Genomic DNA, 22,801 nt, shown 5'->3' on the forward strand with positions numbered 1-22,801 from the left:
GACCTTTAATTTCTACAACAAAATACAGAGCAAACAGCAAAGAAAACAGTATATTTCAAAGAAAAACAGAAAAATAATGAAGCAAAAATTGAGTATGGTGATTTGTTTAAAAAATTACACTTATAGTGTATATAGTTCATCCATATATATATAGTCTGTCCAAGTTTTTAGGTATTTTCTTCTGAAATCTCAGAAAAGAAAAAAATGTTTATTTTTGGATTTGATATATGGCCTAGTTACTCTTTATAAAGTGTCTTCGAGATATTCAAACATAAGTCATTATCAGTATTATTATTATTAGTAATAGCCTGTAGTTGTGGCCAAAAGCATTAGAGCAACAGACTTGCTAAAGAAAAGAACATGGGAAGGTGATAAAAAACACTGCAGGTAACAAGTGATGTAAAATACTCAACAGAACAGTGTCTTTCTAATTATGGTCGAAACAGTTACAATTCCATTTCTATTGAAAATTCTCTAGGAAAATTAAATTAATTACCATTGATAAGGCACTTACCATAATAAATATCATAAAATGTTTGTTATATAAGTAAATGAATGAATAAACATGAAAAAGTACATAGTACACATACTATGTACATACATGTACACATATATTCAATAACACTTACTTTCGAAGGTGGTCATGTTCTTTCAAAAATAGCTCAGTTCTTCTGTTGTTTACTCCAGACCCACTTTTATATGACCTAGGACAAAAGAGGAAAAAAATGCAAGAATATTTTTTGGCAAATAATACAAAATCAAATTAAGTGACTGACACTAGTGATATGAAAAGTAGATAAACTGAGTCTCTTCATAGTTTTCAGTGAAACAATTAAAATATATAATCCTTTTCATTTCTCTCTTAAAACTTATATCTATTATAAAGAGACAAATATTAACGCCTCTCTGATTTAGGCCTAACAGTTTACTATGTTTTTCATCAAACTAACTCAACACTCTGAAACAATCAGACAAAAAAAAAACCTCCAACTTTCCCTTTGTCTATTATCTCTGATACCTTTATTTTCTCCAAAGTGGAAGTAAAACTTTGGACTGATTTAGCACATAGGGTGGGAAAGCTGTTGGAATGTTTTCCTTTGCAATAGCATATGCGGTTCATTAACTGAGGCCCAAGGAACACTGAGATAAAGCTAAAGGTTTGCCAGTTTTGGCACACTTAAGAATTTCTATCTTGGTCTTCAGGGTATTAAAATGAACACAAGGCCAGGCTCCGTGGCTCGGCCTGTAATCCCAGCACTTTGGGAGGTTGAGGTGAGTGGGTTATCTGAGCCTGCGGGTTCGCGACCAGCCCGGGCAAGTTTGCGACCTGGTCTCTACAATAAATCAAAAAAGAGCCGGGCGTGGCAGGGCATGCCTGTAGTTCCGGCTACTTGGAAGGCTAAGGCCGAAGGATCACGTGAGCCCAGCAGGTAAATGCTGGGGTGATCATGAGTGTGCCACTGCACTCCAGCGTGGGCGACGGAGTGAGACGCCGACTCAAAATAAAATAAAATAAAGCATAAAATCCTTTTTTATCATTACTATCAACATCTTAATATTTGTTTTCCACTAATAATAAAGTATCAAGAACAAAAGTTTAAAAATTCAATGCTTGTACAAATACTGCAGTAAGACAAAAGAAGGTCAGACTATTAACACCGAAATACTGGTTGATGAGAGGCAGTGCTACCATGCAAAACAAAGGAAAAAACACCACCAAGAAAAACAGAATGCCATAACCAAGAACACGCTGGACATGGAAGACTGAACTTGGATTTAAATCTATATTCCGCTTTTTAGAAGAGAGACTTCAACCATGCCAGCTCTCTTTCTTTCTTTCCTTTTTTGAGTCAGAGTCTCACTCCATCACCCAGGCCAGAGCCGATCCTTTTGCCTCAGTCTTTCAAGTAGCTGGAACTACAGGAGCTGCTACCACATCCACCCAGCTAATTTATCTATTTATATATTGTAGAGACGTTATCTCGCCAAGTTGCCCGGGCTGGTCTCGAACCCGCGGGATCAGGCAGTCCACTAGCCTCGGCCTCCCAAAGTGCTGAGATTATAGGCTGAGCCACCGAGCCCGGCCGCCAGCTCTCTTTCTGACATGAATTTCCTTCTTTTTCTTTCGTACTTTCACGAATAAACTCTATTTTTAAAAATAATAATAAATAAAATAAAATAAATTTATACTCCATCATTTAATAGCCAATTAACGTTAGTTTCTCAATACCCAGTTTTGTAAAATGAAACTAATAATTTCTATCTTAACCAAAAGATTATAAAGCCAAAAAAGATAATATATAAAAAAATACTGTGTAAATTGCAAAAACTTATTAAAATGTTATGTATCATTATTATACCTCATCTCACTAACCATACTCTGCCTTGTATGATACTAATTTGAGTATGTGCCTTATTCCCATCTAGCACCTGGATTATAAACGCCGACAGAGCCCAGTTGGTCTTTTCATTTCTACCTCCTAAAGTGACTAACATAGTATCTTACTCATAGTTGGTACTCAGTAAATAGTTTAATGAATAGACAAACATTTTTAATGATCATTTTTCAAAAAGCAAGTTATTACAGTAGGCTGTACTCTAGAGATTCCCACAAATTGTGGGAAAGCTCAATGTCTATACATTAAAGGCCATCCCTATACTAGTTCTCAATGCATTCCTCAAAATGTATATGTAAGTGAACTATACAGAAATGAAACCAAAAACTTACATGAAGAACTAAAAATACTACAACTGTCTTACTATTAAAATTGTCTTACTGTAACAAAATAAAGGATTTCTAGGAAAATGATTCTCAGAGTACATATACTATGAATATATATCAGCTTATGATAAATGTACATCATAGTTTATGAAACTTATCCTATAACTTATCACAAGTGAGATAATGATATTATCAATAGATAGTCCAAAATAAAAGTCTTCAGCTTCAATTAGGTGTCCATGTGACTTACTATGGCAATTGTGCTCAGTTGTGAAAAAATTCAAAACTGTGTATGAAATGATAGAATATATCACTGAAGGTGAGGTGAAAGGATGAAAGAACAAATCTTTAAAAATATAGATTAAGATCAGCATTAAAATGTAGGGAGTCCTTAAATAATGACACAAGGTTATGAGTTTGTATTAAACCTGGAAAAAAACATATTTCAGAACTTCAGGGAAGTAAAGCTGTATTAATAGTTACCTAAATATATAATTGTTGAAACAAGGAAGAGAGGCAGGGGATAGGTGACAATCAGGAAGGGAAATATGTAGAGCTTCAGTTATTATGTTATGTTATAATCCTTTTCTTTCTTTTTTGAGACAATGTCTCATTATGTTGCCCAGGCTGATTGTGAACTTACAATTCTTTTTTTAAAACAAATTTTCTTTGACACATCTGCGAAGGATCATAAAAGTAATGTTATAATTTTTAGCATGGGTGGTAAAAGAGAACTCATAAAGATATCATCTAAGCTGGACTTTGAATTAAGACAGGAAAGTCAAGGTTGTCAAGAGCCAATGATAAAACCAGAGCAAGTAGGAAATATAACTGGCAGGGTAGATTAGGATGATTCTGTAGCAGCAATGTTCAAAGAACAGTGAAATGGGAATTAGAAACCCTGAAATCTAAATCATGGTTTCACTACTCAATTTACAATTAACTAAAGAAATTCTAAACTTATATTTGAATAAACATTCTACAAAATAATATAAAGGTAACTTACTCAATATCTTTTCGTACTGATCCCATGAGATTCTCTCTTTCCCGTATTGCCATAAAGTTTGCTTTGGTTTTATGAAATTCATGTGTATAATCCTGTAATAAATCAACATCCAGTCTCAACATAAGCCAATTGTATGTTTTCATCTCATCGAAACAATTATGTATTGTCATCACATTTTAAATTTCTGCCAAGACAATTGCTATTTAAGAAATCAAATTAAGGGTACCTGCACAATGAACATTTGCATACCTAACCCTGAATTGTACTCCACATTGTTAAAATAAAAAAAATTAAAAGAAAAAAAAATCAAATCAAATCAACAAAAGGTAAAAATAACTTTACAGTTAATTTCCTGAAGAATGACCAGATTCTTTCAAATGAAAATAATTTAGTGCTGGGGAACAGTACCATAAAATCACTGTCCTGTCCTTTATATCTCTTAGAACTTAAAAAAATAAAAATGAAACAACAGTAAAATAAAAATCCTGCTATTATTGTTGGAATGGCATTCAATTTATAGGTTTAAAGGAAAAGTCTTCCCATATAAAAGCAGAGTGATTCTTTCCTTTATTTAAATATTGTTCTATGTCCCTCAGCAGAATCTTACACATACACCTACACATTTATTATTAAACTTATACATAAGAATTGTATGGTTTCTTCTATTACATTTTCTAACAGGTTACTGTTTGTATAGGAAAACTACTTGCTTTTATATATTAATTTTGTAACTTATCATCTTAGTGAATTCAATTTTTTCCCCTTGGGTTTATTAGACATATAATTTTATCCTGCCACCTAATAGAAATTTTGCCTCTTCTTTTCCAATATTTTTTTTTTTTTTTTTTTGAGTTGGAGTCTCACTCTGTCTCCCAGACTGGAGTGCAGTGGCCGCTCCCGGCCACCGCAGCCTCGACCTGCTGGGCTCCCGCGATCCTTTCTCCTCAGCCTTCCAAGTTGCCGGAATTACAGGCATGCGCTACCACGCCCGGCTGATTCCTTTCCAATATTTTTAACTCATTTCTTTTTACTGTCTAATTGTACCAACAGGAACTTCCAAAATAATGTTAGACATTTGTGTTGATCATGAGTATCTTGTTTTTTCTTCAATGGGAATGCTTTTAGTGTTTTACCATTCAACATGATGCTAGCTTTTCATCTAATATACACATTTTTGCATGAAAGTATCTTTCTATTCCTATTTTTTAAAGAGATTTTTATTTATTTTTATTTTTTTGGAGTCAGGTGTCTCAACTCTGTTGCCCAGGCTGGAGTACAGTGGCATAATCACAGCTTACTGCAGCCTCAACCTGGGTTCAGGTGATACTTCTGCCTTCGCCTCCCAAGTAGCTGGTACTACAGGCATGGGCCACTACACCTGGTTAATATTTCTTTTTTGATTTTTTTTAGAGACGAGGTCTTGCGATGTTGATTAGGCTGGTCTCAAACTCCTGGGCTCAATCAATCCTCCAGCCTTGGTATCACAAAGTGCTAGGATTTCAGGGGTGAGCCAATGTGCTCAGCCAAGAAGAGTTTTTAAAATTAGAAATGGTTGCTTAATTTTCTCAATATTAAGAATATTTGCCTTCTAGTAGCAGTTGATCCGGATTTTTCTGGGTTGGTGTTTGGTCAGGAGGGGTGTTAATGGAGCAAATGTGTGATTGCCACAGTGGGAGCGCATATGGTTGTGCAGAATAGGGACCACGAACTCAGACACTCTAGAGGGGTAGGTGGGAGTTACTGATATCAGATCCCTCACCGCACTAGGGTGTCTGGACACCTAATTGCCTGGGAGGAAGGGCTTAGAAGCCCTCAGCGATCTGAGGGACAGTACCCCTGAAAGCTGGTGGATGATGTTTCAATGCATAGTTGCTGTTTGGGTAGGCACTTGAAAGAGGCAGGGAAAAAAAAGAGTTTATTTTGTTTTATTGGTACATACTTTTAGTATTTTCTCAAAAAATATACTATAGTAAGTTATTTTCTTTTCATGTAATCTTCAAAGTCTGATGAAAGTATACTCTAAACCACCATATTATTGACTATGCATGACCATTAGCTATTTCACTGTTATAGCTAGCTAGGTAGGTCTCCCAGAGCAGAAATATATTTATCAGCCAGCAGTGGTGGCTCACGTCTGTAATCCCAGCACTTTGGAAGGTGGAGGCAAGAGGATTGCCTTAGTCCAGGGGTTCGAGACCAGCCTGAGCAACTTGGCAACAACAATAAAAAAAAAAAAAAAAAAACAGCTGGTGTGGTGGCACACACCTGTGGTTCCAGTTACTTGGAAGGCTGATGCAGAAGGATCACCTGAGTCCAGTAGGTCAAGGCTGCAGTAGCTGTGAGCATGCCACTGCACTCCAGCCTGGGAAACAGATTGAGACTTCTACTCAAAAGAATTTTAGAAAGTATATTTATCTAGTGATGAATATTATTCAATATCACTAAGAAAAAGCAAGAGCTATTAGACATTTCCAAAATTCTTTAATACTGATACACACAAGAAAGTAAAACAAGACAAATTCCTATAGCATGGCATTTATTTTCTCAGAAGATCTTTTTCTCTTTGTCCTTTTAAATACATGTGCACACATCCTATTCAGAGAATTTTTTTTTTTTTTTAAAAAAACCTCCTGTGACAACATAAAAGTCTCAAGCCCAAAATATTACCTGTAATATGTCTCTATGTCGTTGTAATGTATGCATTAGTGCTGCATTCAAGGATGGGACACCTGCACTGTTGGTATATTCTGCCATTTTATCATTTACTCCTGTAAGCTAGAAAAAAAGAAAAAAACCAAAAATATTTTAGAAAGCTCAATAAATAGTTAAATACAAATCATTTGCCTTTTGGCTGACAGCAAAAAAAAAAAAAAAAACTGTCAAGACATCAGTATTTCTCCCAAATAATTCATAAAGGCTAAAATAACACCATACGACCTGGCATTGGCTGTCATCAAAATCAAGTGACCTGGAGGTGCAGATTTTGAATGCATAATTTCAATAAACACGTCTGTTTAAATACAATCCAGTACCATACCTAACAAGTACACAGTTATTAGCAAAATAGGCATTTAACAGAAAGCACTTACCCTTGCCAAAAGCTGCTCAATCTCTATTGCCATTGTCTCAAACATTCTGTCTTGGCTTGATCCATTTAAAAGGGGTGTTGTGTCAGAACTAAAAAGAAGTTCAGTTAAAGAGAATCCATTACTCAAATCTCGTCCTAAAACATACTTAAAATAATAAGGTGATTATTATTAAAGGGTCAAGTAGAACCCCTAAGATATTCTATTTCTCAAGAAATTATGATTTTTATAAAAGTTTTCCTATAAGACCACCTATGTCCTACAATATTACATTCAGTATATAATATGATTGAATGTAAGATTTTTCCAAGCGTTAATATATCCAATCTTAAAAACAAAAAGAAAGCATTTTGAAAATGCTTGTTTACTGTTTCACAAATGGTAGAAAGTAACTTAAGCTATGGGAGTTCTCAACTAAACTCTTAATCTAAAAGAAGAAATTATGTGAAAAAAATAACTGTAGAATTATGAAGTATAGCATACAAGAGGAGCCATAAAATGAATTATGAATTATGTTATAGGACCTATGAGGAATAATCTTTTAAATTTTTACCCCAAAAGAAGTGTGGTTCCTTAGGCCTTTAAATTAAGTTCTCTCTTCTTTCCTGACTCGTATCAAGAGGAAACAAAACTGAGATGTAAATGATCCACAGACTAGATAACTATTTATTGAAAAATCAAGAACTGCCTTTAAGTTCAATATATATAGCCATATCCAGCTTATTTTAATACAAACCTTCTATGTTTCCACTTATAATATACAATCATCTTTTTGCTTTGAAAAAAATACCTTGAACTGTCTTTTCAAATCTGAATAGTCAGTCAAAAATCTAACAAAACAATAAGCCAGGCATGGTGGTGTGCACCTGTAGTCCCAGCTACTTGGGAGGCTGAGGTGGAAGGATCACCTGAGCCCAGGAGATTGAGGCTGCAGTGAGACATGGTTGTACTGCTACACTCTAGCCTGGATGACAGAGTGAGACCCTAACTCCAAAAAAAAACAAAAAAAACTTTACAAGTGAAACTTATATTTGACAGATTCAAATTCTACATCCATATGTCCTGAAAGTTTCTTTTGCCTTTTCTGAAAAAACACTGACCATCATCAGGTCCCCAGAGGATATGTATTAGCACATGAGCAATGAGGGAGCAATCTCTATTACTGGCTATTCCATAGTCATCATATTCATATACTTATCAGGACAGTAAAAGAGTCAAGAGAAATGGCCCCAAACTAGTTAGTCACAATACTAGGACTCAGCTAAATTTAATTCATTTTAAAGGTGTGTGATGATAGACCCTGAAGTTCTAAAAATACAGAAAGTTTAAAAAAAAAAAGAAAAAAGATTCCTGGAAGAAAAATTCTAGCCATCACTGAGTTAATTCATTGTGACATGCATCCAACCTGGACATCAAACAAAACACTTTAGAACACATACTGAATCTTGGTAGGATGTGGTGGCTCACACCTCTCTAATCTCAGCACTTTAGGAGGCCAAGGTGGGAGGACTGCTTGAGCCCAGCAGTTTGAGACCAATCTAGGCAACATAGCGAGATTTTGTCTCTACAAAAAATAAAAAATTTAGCTGGGTGTGGTGGCAGGTGCCTGGAGTCTCAGCTACTCAGGAGGCTGAGGTGGAAGGATTGCCTGACCCCAGGGGGTTGAGGCTATGGTGAGCCATGATCGTTCTACTGCACTGCAGCCTGGGCGACAGACTTAAGAAAAAAGATCCCGACTTAAAAAAAAAAAAAGAGAAAGAACATACACTAAATCTTGATTCTCATGGCCTTAGGCTTTTGTGTGTGTGTGTGTGTGTGTGTGTGTGTGTGTGTGTGTGTGTTTAAAGATTAGAAAATATAGCTTATTTAGAAAGTCAATTAGCCGGGCTCGGTGGCTCAGCCTGTAATCCCGCGCCTTTGGGAGGCTGAGGTGAGTGAATTGCCTGAGCCCCGTGGCAAGACCTCCTGGGCAGCGAGACCTCATCTCTACAATAAATCAAAAAATCAGACGGGCGTGGTAGTGCATGCCTGTAATTCTGGCTACTTGGAAGGCTGAGGTGGAAGGATCACCGGAGCCCAGCAGGTGGAGGCTGCGGTGGCCGGGAGCAGCCACTGCACTCCAGTCTGGGCGACAGAGCGAGACTCTATCTCAAAAAAAAAAAAAAGAAAGCCAATTAGAGAGAGAAGGTTCACCTCCCCAAGGTAGGGGACGGGGGCAAAGCTAAGAAAAGATGGTGGCCACAGTTCAAAGAACACATGGCCTGACTGGTGCTTAACAAAGCAATTGCTTTTTTTAATTTAAAGGGACAAATAGGTTGAAATCATCCTACAAAGTCAGTTATAATTCATAATAGGAAATCTTTTCAAAATAGTTTTTCCTTTAAAGAAGTTACACAAGTATTAAGTTCACGAAGAAAACAGAACATAAAAAATGCTTTCCAATCATAAAATACCTTTAGTCACAGAAAAGAACATTCCTTACTCTCTTTACTTCCTAAATAAAGATAAGCACAAAGCAATGCACTGCAATGAGATATATGTGACATGCTAATAACTTATTTTTAGATAAAAAAGGAACAATACTTTGGCTATGGTGTTAAAATGAGTCTTTTGTTAGAATGTGCATAATACAAGGGGTGCCAAAAAAATGCACACACATTTTAAGTATGATGCTCCCTCAAAAGATGGCATAATCAAATGAATGCTAAAGTCACCCTGTGAAAGGACAATCAACAAAAATGGCAGAAGTATGGTTGAGCGAATGTCATATTATACACTGCTACCATAATTTAACTTGAAAAAGTAATACATAGATAACATCTCTTAAAATGTGTATACATTTTTTTTGCACCTCCTACATAGCAGGGTGTAGAGTGGGGGCTCTGAAAATGAAAGATCTACGTTCAAATCCAAGCTCAGTCTTGTTATTTTTATTATTAGCTGAAAAATATCCCACCTACCACCTTTGAAAAACTGGGTAAAATGTAGATTAACAACAAATAACTCTCCTACAAGCAATTTCACTGCTAGATATATGGTATAAACATTCTGTGTAAAAATGTTCCTGGCTGGGGATGGTGGCTCAGCCTGGGATCCCAGCACTTTGGGAGGCCGAAGTGAGAGGACTGCCTGAGCCCGGGGGTTCGAGACTAGCCTGGGCAACTTAGTGAGACCTTGTCTCTACAATAAATCAAAAAATTAACTGGGTGTGGTAGAGCATGCCTGTAGTTCCAGCTACTTGGAAGGCTGAGGAGGAAGGGTCGCCTCAGCCCAACAGGTCGAGACTGCAGTGGCTATGAGCATGCCACTGCACTCCAGCTTGGGTGATAGAGTGAGGCTCCAACTCAAAAAATAAAAAAAAAGTTCCCAGCAGCATTTATATAAAGCTCTTATAACAGTACTTGACATATAATGAACACTCTGTGTCAGCTATGAAAAGCACTATTATTATTAACTAGCAAATATTAGAAACAATGTCCATCCATCGAATGCTTAAACAGGGTGATGCAATTATATAATGCAAAACTATATGTAGCAAATGAATATACCAGAGTTAAATGCATCCATAGCTAAATCTCAAAAACAATGTTAAACACAAAAAAGTTGCAAAATTATACTATGTATATTATACAACACCATAGGATCCTATTAATTACTTAGGAATACAAATATATGGAGTAAATATATATGTTGATGATGGGGAGAGAGAAAGTGGGGTGCAATAAAAAGCTTCAATGGAATCAGTAATGATTATTTCTTAAAATGTTAGATAGGCACATGGGAGTTCATTGTATTATTCTTTATATCTTTCTAAGTGTCTTAAAGATTTCCTAATATTGTTTTGAAATAAGCAATGGCTTAAAGTAAGCATAAGGGGCTGGACATGGTGGCTCACACTTGTTTTTTTTTTTGTTTTTTTTTTAGTTGGAGTCTCACTCTGTCGCCCAGGCTGGAGTGCAGTGGCACACTCAGGGCCACCCCATCATCGACCAGCTGGGTTCTGGCAATCCTTCCACCTCAGCCTTCCAAGGAGCCAGAACTACAGGTACATGCTACCATGCCCGGCTAATTTTTGATTTATTGTAGAGACAAGGTCTCGCCGTTGCCCAGGCTGATCTTGAACCTGCAGGCTCAGGCAACCCACTTGCCTCAGCCTACCGAACCTGGCCAGCTCACACTTTGGGAAGCTGAAGCAGGAAGATAGCTTGAGGTCAGTGTTTGAGACCATCCTGCCCCACACGTGCGACCCTGTCTCTAGAAAAACTTCTTTAAAAATTAGCTGGGCATGATGTTGCATGCCCGTAGTCCCAGCTACTCAGGATGCTGAGATGGGAAGACAGTTTGAGCCCAGAGTTTGAGGCCACACTGAGCTATGACTGTGCCACTGCATTCCAGTCTGGGTGATGGAGCAAGATCCTGTCTCTAAAAAAGTGAGCATAAGATTCGAAAATAAAAACATATTTTCCATATGTTCAATTTAGTAATATACCAGTTTCTCAAAAAAGTAGCAAAATCAAAAATAGCTTCAATGATTAAGAGTGAGGATACACACTGTATCAGATCCATTCTAAGAGAATAAACACCAAAATAGCAGTATGTATACTTTGCATTTGGGTAGTTCCTTAGATCTAGTTAGCAATTAGAAGACACAAGAAATACAATGTAGGCAAATCAGTCACTTTCCTTATACTGGCTGAGCTAGACACTCATATTTTTGATACAAACTCATTCTTAACCCTAGCAGTTTCCTCCATCACTGTCACTGTCTTTGTTTATGGATGCCAAATAAATGTTAGTCTCAATAATTAGGAAGAATTAATAAGTTACTAAAAAACCAAAAAACAAAATCTCCACCAAAAATTCACCAACAGACCAAGTTACAGAGGTCATACATTTTAGTTTTTTTTAATGCTTTAAAAACATTATATAATTTAAGGCATAAGAGACAGAATCTGGTAGTACCTATACCTGTCGCGTCTTCCATCTCGGGCATTGCTGTGACTGTAACTTGTACATAGTTTACTGAAGGAAACTAGTTTCAGGTCAAGTTCATTTTCCAGTTGTCGAGCCTGTTTCCTGAGGTCTTTTAACAAAATTATAAAAGTAAATAATTAGACACAAAAAGTTCATCAGTAGACATGAACCTCACAAGACTGTTATGAAGAAAACAAACTGTGAAAATGATCATATACTGATCTAGTTCCCTCCATAAGAAGAGTTTTGAAAGGAAGAAACCAAGGACTTGCCCAGGAAAGCAAATTAGTCGCTTATAAACTTCAGGTGGGGCAAGAAGGGAAGCAAGAGTGAGAGATACAAATTTTTAGCTTTATTTCAAAAACAGCTAGAAAACAAATGTTCTTCTAACATCCCTCAAGCTATTTTTATAGCAATAACTAAAATTCTATAATTCAGAGGAAAACGAGAAGAAATACAAATCACAAAGGAGCTGAATATGGTCTATGACCAGCATCATAACAACTTACCAGCTAACATTACAAGACAGAAGCTATTACTGTTTTTGAGAAGGTTTTTGCTGTCTTTTTATGTTCCAAAGCTTTATTAGGCTTATGAACTTTTTTTCATAATAGTAAAATAACTTAGCGATTGAACATAAAGAAAAAATAAATTACCATTAAAATTGCCTTTTAATAAGAAAATTGGGCAACCCCTTCGGGTCCCCTCCCACTGTGGGAGCTTTTCTGTCCTCTTAATAAATCCTACTTTCCAAAAAAAAATAAAACCAAAAAGAAAATTAAACTCAGAGAGCTAAAACTAACATGAAACAATGTGCTACTAACTAATGAGGTAGAATATGAGTATGACAGAAATAAGAGCATAAGTTTTAGAAACAGAAGTAAACAAACAAGCAGAGAAACTGGTCTAGTAGTTTGGCATCCAAAGGGTTGTGTGAGGGCACAGTCTGGAAACTCACATTGATATGAGTACTCTCATTCACTGTGAAGTGAAGGTTAAAATAAAAGGGTTGAAAAACAGCAAGGGATGGTGTAAGAAATCTCTCTTTCAGGGATAAGGAACACAAAACATAATTTCAATATACTTTGCAACCCGAAGTAGGAAGCAGAGTTAACATAGTAGACCATATTTGTCTAGAGACCAAATCTCAGTTCAAATCTCAGCACAGCCACTTCTTGACTCAGATTTACTGACAATCTACTTAACTTATGAACCTCAGCTTTTTGTTTTTTAACCCCCTACTTTCAGGGTTTTTCTATGCACTAGTAATCATATGCCCAAAACAGCTCATACAGAGTAGGTTGTCAATAATGAACTGCTGTAATACTATAGCCTGGCTCTTCAAAAAACAAACAAACAAACAAAAAACCCCATAGCCTAATAACTAGTATTAAAAATGCCAGTTGCCTCTTTCTACATAATTTTAAAATGTTTTTTAGCTAGTAACACATTTCAAATGGGCATTTTAATATATGTTTTAAACTATAAGCACACTTCCGTAATGTAATTGTCTTCTCTAATACAAAACATAAGTGCAAGCATTTTGAAAGTAAGACAAGGAAGTCTGGATGAACTTAGAATTAAGTTTCTTAGACCAAGTGGCTGATAGTGACAATACTGTGTTTTTAGAGGACTCTATGGGTAGTAACAGGCAACAGATCAGAGGAAAGGGATTCGGAAAGTAATTTCTATGTTGTAGTAAAGCAAAGAGACGTTGAAAGGAAAAGATGAGCCTTTTCTGACCTTGTTAATCAACACGATCCAAGAATGAGTTTCACATGAGCTCACTTTATCGGATCATATTTTCAGGAATTCAGTAAACGCACTTGTCAAACCGCAAGAAGGTTTTTTTGTGTGTGTGTGGAAGAAGGGTAGTAAATGTAATAACTGCAAATCACATAGATTCTCTCAACTTTCCCTTTTAACAAAACCGATCTTAGACGCCAGAGCAGAAGATAAAGTTATTTTCTCTGCCTTCAAACACCCAATCCTCAAAGTCCCCAGCTTGAAGTTGCCATGGGGACCCAGTAGGAGACATTCCGCTCATACTTCCCCCAAGGACCGGAATGACAAGTCCCTCCTTTCTCTTTTCCCACTCTGTTTTCCAACAGTGACCTCAGCTCCAAGGCGCTGACTCCTCCAGTCTCCCGGGCTCTGGATCTTTCTGCTCAACACTTGTTTCCTCAGAGTTCGTACCCCAAGCCTCTTCGTCCGAGTTGCACCATCCCTCCACCCAGTTCTATATGGCGATCCAGGTACTCTTCCTCTCCGTCCCTGCTCTGTGCACTCTGCCCAACCCCTGCCCAGGTCCTGCTTACACAGCCGGGACAGGCCAGCCCCTTGCCCCCGACCATTCTGTCTCTTCAGTCCTCAGGCCCCGGGGCTTCCACTAGGCAAGCCCCGCTCCTCAGCTCTGCCGCTCTGGAAGCCTGGATTTTTCTCCTGCTGCCTCTCCCAAAACCTGTCCTCATTCAAGTCCTCTGACCCTCGCGGGGACCAACTGGAGGCCTCCTCGCCCTCACCTTCCCAATAATTGCTGCTTCCTGCCGCCATCTTTGTTGTCCAACGTCAGTCGGGATAAGGGAGTAGAGACGAAGCGGGCCAGAGAGCCACCTCCGCGCCTTCTTCCGCCCTGGACGCCAGGACCGATGGGATGCGAGCCTCCATGGATACCGCCACCTGGTGGTCAATTCGTTATTTCACAGATTTTTGAGTACCGAGTCTGAAAACCGGTCAGCCCCTGACACTCCCTAAATGTCTAACTTCTGGTGCTCATCCCCGCTTTTTGCGCCCCAAACCTCCATTATCTCCCTCATCTCGGCTTCTCTTCCATCAACAGGTGCCTACTTGACTGTGAGGAGAGTCACCCTCAGACAACTCCTTCAGTTTCCCTATCTTCCTTCAAAGGTGTATCTTCAGCTAGCCTCTTGCTTTCTCAGAGACAGAGGCTCTTTTCCTCCCAAAGCCAATCCCGCCACCGTCCATGCTCCATCATCCAACACTCTCTGGAATATGCGCTCTTCTCCACTGGCTGCTTTTCCCTGTGTCTACAGTAGTTTCTGTTCCAGCCCTCTTAACTTTCCAGGCACCAAATCTAGAAAGTGTGAGCTAACAGCTTTCACATGCTCTCATCCTGACCTCTCAAACTGTTCAAATGTGCTGTCCAAACCTACCCTTTATAGATACACAAATTATCACAATTTACTGGTGTTGACATTTTACCAGTTCTAGTGAAGTGTAGAAATCTTACCTCCTATGAAGTTCTTTCCCCCACACTCTTGTACATTTAAAAAAATATTTCTCTACATTCACTGAGAACCACATCAAAGTTATATCTGCTTCAACTGTCAAGCATAATTTACAGAATTCAAGAAAAGAGAAAAGCTTACTCTGTTTTCCCATATTATATACTCTTTCTATGTTCTTCCTTACTTTCTGATGTTCCAAGATTCCTTCCCTTATTATTTCCTGTTTCAAGAACTTCCTTCAGCCATTTTTTCAAAAGAGTAGGTCAGCTGGTGACAAATTCTATTAGTCTTTATTTGTCTAAGGATGTCTTGATTTCCCTTTATTCCTGAAGGATATTGTTGCCAGATATAGAATCTGGGGTTGACCATTTCTTCTTTTTCAGCACTTAAAAAATGTGCCAATTCCTTCTTCTGTCCTGCACAGTTTCTGATGAGAAATCTGCTGTCATTTGAATGTTTCCCCCACTACAGCTAAGGTGTCTTTTTCCTCTCATTGTTTTCAAGAATTATTCTTTTTCTTTGGTTTTCAGAAATTGGTTATGATGTGTCTTGTATGGATTTATTTGGATTTATCCTGTTCGGAATTTTCTCAGCTTCTTATTTCTTAGGTTTATGTATTTTGCCAAATGTGGGGAATTTTCAACCATTATTTCTTTGAATACATATATATCCTATATTCTTTCTCCTCTTTTCAGGGGAACTCTGATGACAGAATTCAAGAAAAGAGAAAAGCTTATGACATGATGACATGACTGCTTGACCTTTTTTGTTAAGGTTCAACATATCTCTGAGGCTCTGCTTTTTTTTTTTTTTTTTCCAGTCTAGATTCCATTGTTCATTAGGCAACACCTACTATTCTGTCTTCAAATTCACTGACAGGCAAGTTGTCTTTCTCGCGTCCCCTCCATTCTGCTATTGAGCCTGTTTGCTGAGTTTATGTCAATTATTGTTTTCTTACTACTCAAATTTCCATTCAGTTCCTCATCATATGTTCTATTTATTTTCTGAGACTCTTTTTATTATTTGTCCTATTTGTTTGTAATTGCTTAAAGTACTTTTATTACAGCTGCTCTAAAGTCCTTGTCAGATAATTCTGACATCTGTGTCATCTTTTTGGAGTCTGTTTTTTCTCACTTAAGTTGCATTTCTGGGTTCTTGGCATAATGGATTTTTGAAAATTGTATCCTGATATTTTGAGTATTTATTGTGAAATTCTGGACATTATTTAAGTCTTCTGTTTAAGCAGACTTCCTCTGACAATGTGCTGGTGGGAGAAGTAGGGAGTTGCTTGCTTCTTCTAGATGGGAGAGGAAGTTCAGGATCTCTCTTAGCCTTAGTTGATACCGCAGGTGGGAGGTGGCTTGTTACTGCTCCTCATGTGGCCCCAACAGACACCACAGCAGGAATCCTCGTTTTTGTGCAGTGTGAAGTCCTACTCCCTACTTGGCCTTCCTTGACACCACCCAAATCAGGGAGGGGATGCTTCATTACAGCTAGGTTGGGGTGGAAGTCTAGGCTCGCCGCTCAGCCTTTGCTGGCATGGGATGAAGCTGGGCCTCTGTTTTTTCTGTGGCATTTGTTTAGAGTTGTGCAGTTATTCTCTAAAAGTATTCTGTCTTGTTAGGCTACCTGTTTCCTGGTCCTTTGTCTAGAGAGAGAAGGCTTTCCTTTGGGCTTATCTGTACCCTTTGACATTTCTGGGTTGCCAGATTCTCTAGCACCCATTGTGGGATGTATGAGGCAGAAAGAAAACCCAGGGATGTCACTTTCACATTGTTCTTCAAATCCTGAGGTCTCTGGACAACCTGCCCTCTTCTTTCCACCTTTGAGCCTTTCTTTTGTTTTGTTTTATATTAATGCCTGAAGTTTTTGTTGTTTTTAGTGAGAGGAATAGAAACACACCTATCCCATCTCGTCAATAAATAAAACTCTCCATTTAATTTTTTAATATATTTTAATTCTCTCCTGAAATTCTTCATCTTTCCCTCCTTCCCTCCCTCCCTCCCTCCCTCCATCGAGGTCTCTCTGTTGCCCAGGCTGGAGTGCAGTGGCTCAGTCAAGGTTCACTGTAGCCTCCTGAACTTGGGTACTCCTTCCATCTTAGCCTCCTGAGTAGCTGGTGCTACAGGTGCACACCACCAAGCCTGGCTAATTTTTTCATTTTTTTTTTTTTTTTGTGTGGAGATGCTATGCTGCCCAGCCTAGTCTCAAACTCTTGGGCTCAAGCAATATTCCAGCCTTGGCCTTCCAAAGTGCTGGGATTACAGGTACGAGCTACTACACCCGGACTTCTATTTTTTTGAACTTGATCACTACCATTATTTCAAAATTTCTTGTTGATGACTGAAAAATCTGTACCTTCCATAGGATTGTTTCTATTCTTTTCTTGACTTTTCATTATTTAATCTTGTCTTTTGATAATAATATATATTATTTTGATAATAATATATTTTGATTGCATGCTGTATATTATAAGTTAAAAAGTTTGTAGCAATCGCTTGAGGCTCTGGATAATGTTCTCTTCCTCTAAAGTTAGTTTGCTGCTTCTTGCAGGCAGTTCAGATAGGGCCAGATCAGCTTAATCCAGTATGGGGTGGAACTAATATAATACCAAGTGGGATTCAGTATTTGTTAAAATTGGTCTATTTCTTGTCAGTCCTTACTTCTAATGTGTAGCCATTCAAGTATCCTAATTGAAAGCCTGTTTACCAGTGACCCCTTCCTTGGTAGGTGCAGAACTCTTCATTTCCTCTAATCTGTGATACTGCCTAAAATTTCTGCTTGGGTTTTCTGCCTCTTGCCTGGCCTTTCTGCTGCTAAGTGTCACTAAATCTTAGTCATCACTTAAGAATCAACAAATGCTTAGGTCCGGTGAGGTGTCTCACATCTGTAATCCCAGGTCTTTGAGAGACCAAGGCAGGTAGATTGCTTGAACCCAGGCTAGGTGGCATAGTGAATCCCTTATCTCTACAAAAAAATAAACTAGCCCATATATGTGCTATAATTGCGTCCCCACTTTAAAAAAAATAAGTTACAGAAAAAATAAAAAAATTAAAAAATAAATAAACTAGCCAGGTGTGGAGACATGTGCCTGTGGTCCTAGCTATTCAGGAGGCTGAGGTGGAAGGATTGTCTGAGCCCTGGAAGTTGAGGCTGCAGTGATCCATGATCATGTCACTACTGCACTTCAGCCTGGGTGACAGAGACTCGGATTCAAAAAAAAAAAAAAAAAAAAGCCTGAGGTAAAAGTTTTATATCAGTTTTTATGTTCACCTCTCAATTTCCTTTGCTCTAGGATGTTGCTCTCATAAGTCCTTCTTACCTTTCTAGTTCTCCAATCCTTCAGTTTTGGTTAAAAAAAAATTCAGCTTTTCTAATTGTTCTTGATGAGGAGGTCTTTCTGTTTGAAGCCAATAGATAGAACTAAATCTTATTATTTCTCATTTGTAAATTATTTTGCATTTTCCACATACATAATTATATGAAAATAATGACCGATTAATTTCTTCCTTCTCAGTATTCATTCATATCTACTATTTATATTTTCATGCTTCATGGCTGAGATCTCCTAATAGAGCAAAGTTCAGGTACTTTATTGTTTTTTTTTTGTGTGTGGTTGTTGTTGGTATGTTTTATTGATGGGGAAAAGTTATAAGTGCTCCAGTTTTGCAGTTCTCATTTGTCTAGGTTTCTAAATTTTCCTCTTTGCTTCCTTTCTCTTTCATAGCTTGGTTGTCAAAGAGTGCATCTCCTTTTTTTACCTTTCCCTTCGCTGAATCGTGTTTTCAAAGACAGTCCCCTTAAATCATGTCTGTCCCCTTTGAAGTGTGTTGGCTTTGAAGTCCTCTCTCTCTGTTTTGTGCTCTGATTTGCTTGGATACATGTTTTAGACCTTTTGGACTTAGGTGGACTTGGTCTTTCTGGTAGTAGCTTCAGACCAAGGTTAGAACATTATGTGCTTTGCTCTTGTCTCTGTCCTGTCTTCCCTGCAGTTTCTCTCCATCTGCTTTTGCAGAGCCTTTTGGTGGGGTGTGGCTGAGGTGGGCCTGTGAGAATACATGCTGAGATTTGGTGATTTTTCTCATTTTATTGTTTGAAGTTTCAAAATTACTGACTTCAAATTACCCTGAGAGTGTGATTTCTGTATACTTTTTCTTCCTTGTGCCTTGTATTATTTTGCAATAAAATATTGAGAGACTGGTAGCTAGGATGCCAGTGTTTTCGCTACCTGGAAGTCCAACTTCATTCTTGAAAGATATGTTCAATACAGAATTCTATGTTGGAAGTCATTTAATGTTTTCCCCAGCAAGTTCAATGTATAATTTCAATGTACTTTTGTTTCCATTATTGAGAGACTAATCTCTTAGAAATTAGTAATTCTTTGAAGTTAGCTTCTTTTCTCTCTGGCTGCTTTACACTTTTTTGTCTTTGGTGCTCTGCAGTTTCATGGATGTGTTTACATGTGGTTGTTCACTTTTTCTTCTTGGATTGAGTTTCTTTAATCTAAGTATTGGTATCTTTTATCAATTTGGGAAATAAGATCACTATCTCTTAAAATAGTTTCCTATGCTCCATTCTTTCCCTTCTTTCTTCTAGAACTCTGATGACCAGGTGTAGTATTACTCTTATGTTAAACCTATTTTTTACCCTATCCTTCATATTTTCTACTTTCTTATCTCTGTGCGAGAATTTCTACAGATGTCTTTTTGGTCACTATTTCTCTGTGCCCAATCTGCCACTACAACTATTTAATTTTGGTTTCTATACTTTCATTTCCAGAAATTCTGCTATTATTTTATAATTTCCTGTGATAGTCGGATTTATCTTTTATATCTTTGAAAATAGTAAGTATATTTGTTTTATAGTGTTTGATAATATCAATATCTGAAACCTGTGTAGAACTTTTTCTGTGTTTTACTGGTGGTGAAAAATTGTGAGGTCTCCTCCAACTCTAGGATGGAGACACCTTCCACTATAGATTTGAGTTTTACCCAGGCACCTAGAAACAGTATCACATGACTTGACACCTGGACCACCCAAGCTATGCATAGCTAGCTAGTTTCTAGATACCCTATTTCCTATGCCCAGTCTCTCTTTCAAATGTGTTCCATCCAAGTCCTGCTAAGTAGAAAACTGTTTATATAATCCTTCCTCTCTTTTGCCCTCCTGACACTCACATCCTCCAAATAAGAACCCAGTCAACTCTATTATCTTTGCAACTTTCCCACAAATCTAGCAGTCCTCCAATTCAATCATTACATAACCTGTCCAGTTCTCATATCCTAGTCCCTATTTTTAGGATCAATTTTTTTTTTTTTTTGAGTTGGAGTCTCACTCTGTCACCCTGGCTGGAATGCAGTGGCATGCTCATGGCCACAGCAGCCTCAACCTGCTGGGCTCAGGCAATCCTTCCGCCTCAGTCTTCCAAGGAGCTGGAACCACAGGCACGCACCACCACGCCAGGCTAATTTTTTTGATTTATAATAGAGATGAGGTCTCGCCAGGTTGCTCAGGCTGGTCTCGAATCCCTGGGCTCAGGCAATCCTCTCACCTCAAACTCCCAAAGTGCTGGGATTATAGGCATGAACCACTGCACCTGGCCAGGATCAATTGTTTTAGGCAACTCACGTCTTTCAGACACTAGACTAAAAGCTTTTTTGTTCTGCTGAACAGTCTAGGAAGAAAACAAATTTTTAAAAAGCCTGTTTGGTCTTGAAAAACTACTAGGAATCATATGATATGTAATAAATGACAATAAATATTGGAATAGCTGCAAATACAAGAAAAGAGCAATTTAGTCTTTTCCCATGACTCCTTCACTTTGGCTCAACCTCTGTGACAATCACAGAATATAATCCATGTTATAATTTCTATTTCATATGCACTCTTATTTCTCCATGTTCCATCTTAAATTTCTCCACCTGTTGATTTTTCACCTATAGCTTTGACTTTATCACTGTCTTCATATTGCTTCTAACTGCATTAATAAATTATCTTTGCTGAATTTGAGGCATCCATCTCAATGTACTCTCACTTCCAGTTACCATACCTCCAATCTAATCAAGTAAATCTTATCCTTTTGTCCTCAATCTTCTTCCAGGCTGCCCTCTAAACCTACCTTTCTACTCCATATAGGTCAACCTATCTCATTCTTGCTCACTTTGTCTACATTTGTTTACACAGTAATAGGGAAAGGATTCCACTTGATTGCAAACAAAATACCAAAGAAATAGTATGGCTGCTTTTAATATTCTACTGATTAATGTATGTGGAGATTGTGACACTGAAGTTAAAATTGGGTTTTATCTACTAATTTCATTGCCTTGAAGTTGTGGGTAATAACTAATGATGCACTTATCTGAGATTTGCAATAAATAGTATAGAATCAGTTGGCATTCTGACTGCAAGTGAGAATAAGAGATGAAGACCTACATGATGGCACTTATTCATAATTGAGTAGTATATTAACATTGACCATCATGTTTACTTTGCTGAGAACAGTTGGCTTCTAGAAATCTGAAACCTGAACATAATTGGTAGATTACTGTTTATAAAACAAACCAAAAGCATTCTTAATTGAGGTATGAGAAAACTCCTAAGAAAAATTCAGGAAAGTATTTCAAACATTGAGAGAAACAGAACCATTATCATTATTCAAACTTCCTGTGGCAGTTAAGTAAGGCTGTTTTCACTGAAGAAGCATCAATACAATTTCATTTAAAGAATATGAAGCATTTGACACAATTTAAACTTTACCATGCTTTACACAATCTATTGAACCACATAATGAAAATTTTCTTTTTAAAAAACTATTCACGTCTAGGAATGCGTTCTAAGTTAAAAAGATCACCTGTAAACAGATCTTTGTTTGTTCATATATTTGATAAAATATCTTTTTGTCAAAGGGACCAGAGAACAGCAAATGAAGGAAAATGATGCTGGTTACTATGGGCATTCAATTCAGAGCCAAATATATGTTGAGGCCTTTGCTAACATTTAATTCCCACTGCAATTCTATCAAGGATTATTCCTTAACCAGTAGAGAAACTGAGACTCAGAGAATGTTAAGAAACTTGTACAAGATCACATAGGAAGCAAGTGGCAGAGCCAAAAATCAGTCACAGATTGGTCCAACTCCAAAGTCCATGCTCAAACCTATATGGCTTTATTTCCTCTACAGCAGAGACATTCTTTTTAGAGGAACCAATCACTATTGAAGTATAGCTTATTTCCACTTCTATTTCTCTGGTCTGGGCTATGAGTTATTTGTCAGCAGAGTCCATGTTTCTTATATAAGTGCTTTTCCAACTCCTATTAGAGTACCAGTATCAACAAAGTGTTGAGTGAAAAGGGGATATTGAATTCAGCATCATTGTGCATAAATATGCCATTATTCTAACTGGGCGTCACTTGGAAAAAGGATCAAATTTTTAATAAACAAGTTTAAAATGGGTTAAAAAACCTTTCAATGGCCAGTTTTGTGGTGTTATTGAAAAATGATTGAACACCTATCAATCCAGCTAAGCAACAAACAGAAAAGAGAATTGTGGCTACTATATGATTATTTCAGAAACAAACCTTTTGAGTCAATTCATAAAAACAGAAACATTCTACAGGTGATACCCTATATTTTGATCTTGGTACTATTTTTCCCCTAGTATAGGTAGAAAACTAAATATGTAACTTTCAAATTGAAACTATAATTTTTTCCAGTCCATGGCATCTGAAAAAAGATTCTGAGACAAAACACAAAGAAAGACAAACA

The 22,801-nt window shown here is 37.5% G+C and overlaps 1 protein-coding gene across 3 annotated transcripts in view; it reads right to left on the reverse strand.

The window, feature by feature from the left end:
• The window catches only part of GOSR1 (golgi SNAP receptor complex member 1), a 46,137-nt gene extending 31,740 nt beyond the window's left edge, over positions 1 to 14,397 (reverse strand). The window contains exons 1-6 of one of the 3 annotated variants that reach the window (XM_008056053.2): positions 14,311 to 14,397; positions 11,783 to 11,897; positions 6,818 to 6,905; positions 6,396 to 6,503; positions 3,729 to 3,820; positions 630 to 704 (exon numbers count right to left, since the gene is read on the reverse strand). In XM_008056053.2, the coding sequence (XP_008054244.1) occupies positions 630 to 704; positions 3,729 to 3,820; positions 6,396 to 6,503; positions 6,818 to 6,905; positions 11,783 to 11,897; positions 14,311 to 14,341 (509 nt within the window). In that variant the 5' untranslated portion in view covers positions 14,342 to 14,397. Of the gene's footprint in view, positions 1 to 629; positions 705 to 3,728; positions 3,821 to 6,395; positions 6,504 to 6,817; positions 6,906 to 11,776; positions 11,898 to 14,289 lie in introns of all 3 variants that reach the window. The other 2 variants (XM_008056051.2, XM_008056052.1) reach the window with 2 other exon arrangements.
• Between the last annotated feature and the right edge of the window lie 8,404 nt (positions 14,398 to 22,801).

The sequence above is a fragment of the Carlito syrichta genome, unplaced genomic scaffold, assembly GCF_000164805.1.
Source record: "Carlito syrichta isolate Samal-C Ts95f unplaced genomic scaffold, Tarsius_syrichta-2.0.1 Scaffold302085, whole genome shotgun sequence".
Lineage (NCBI taxonomy): Eukaryota > Metazoa > Chordata > Mammalia > Primates > Tarsiidae > Carlito > Carlito syrichta.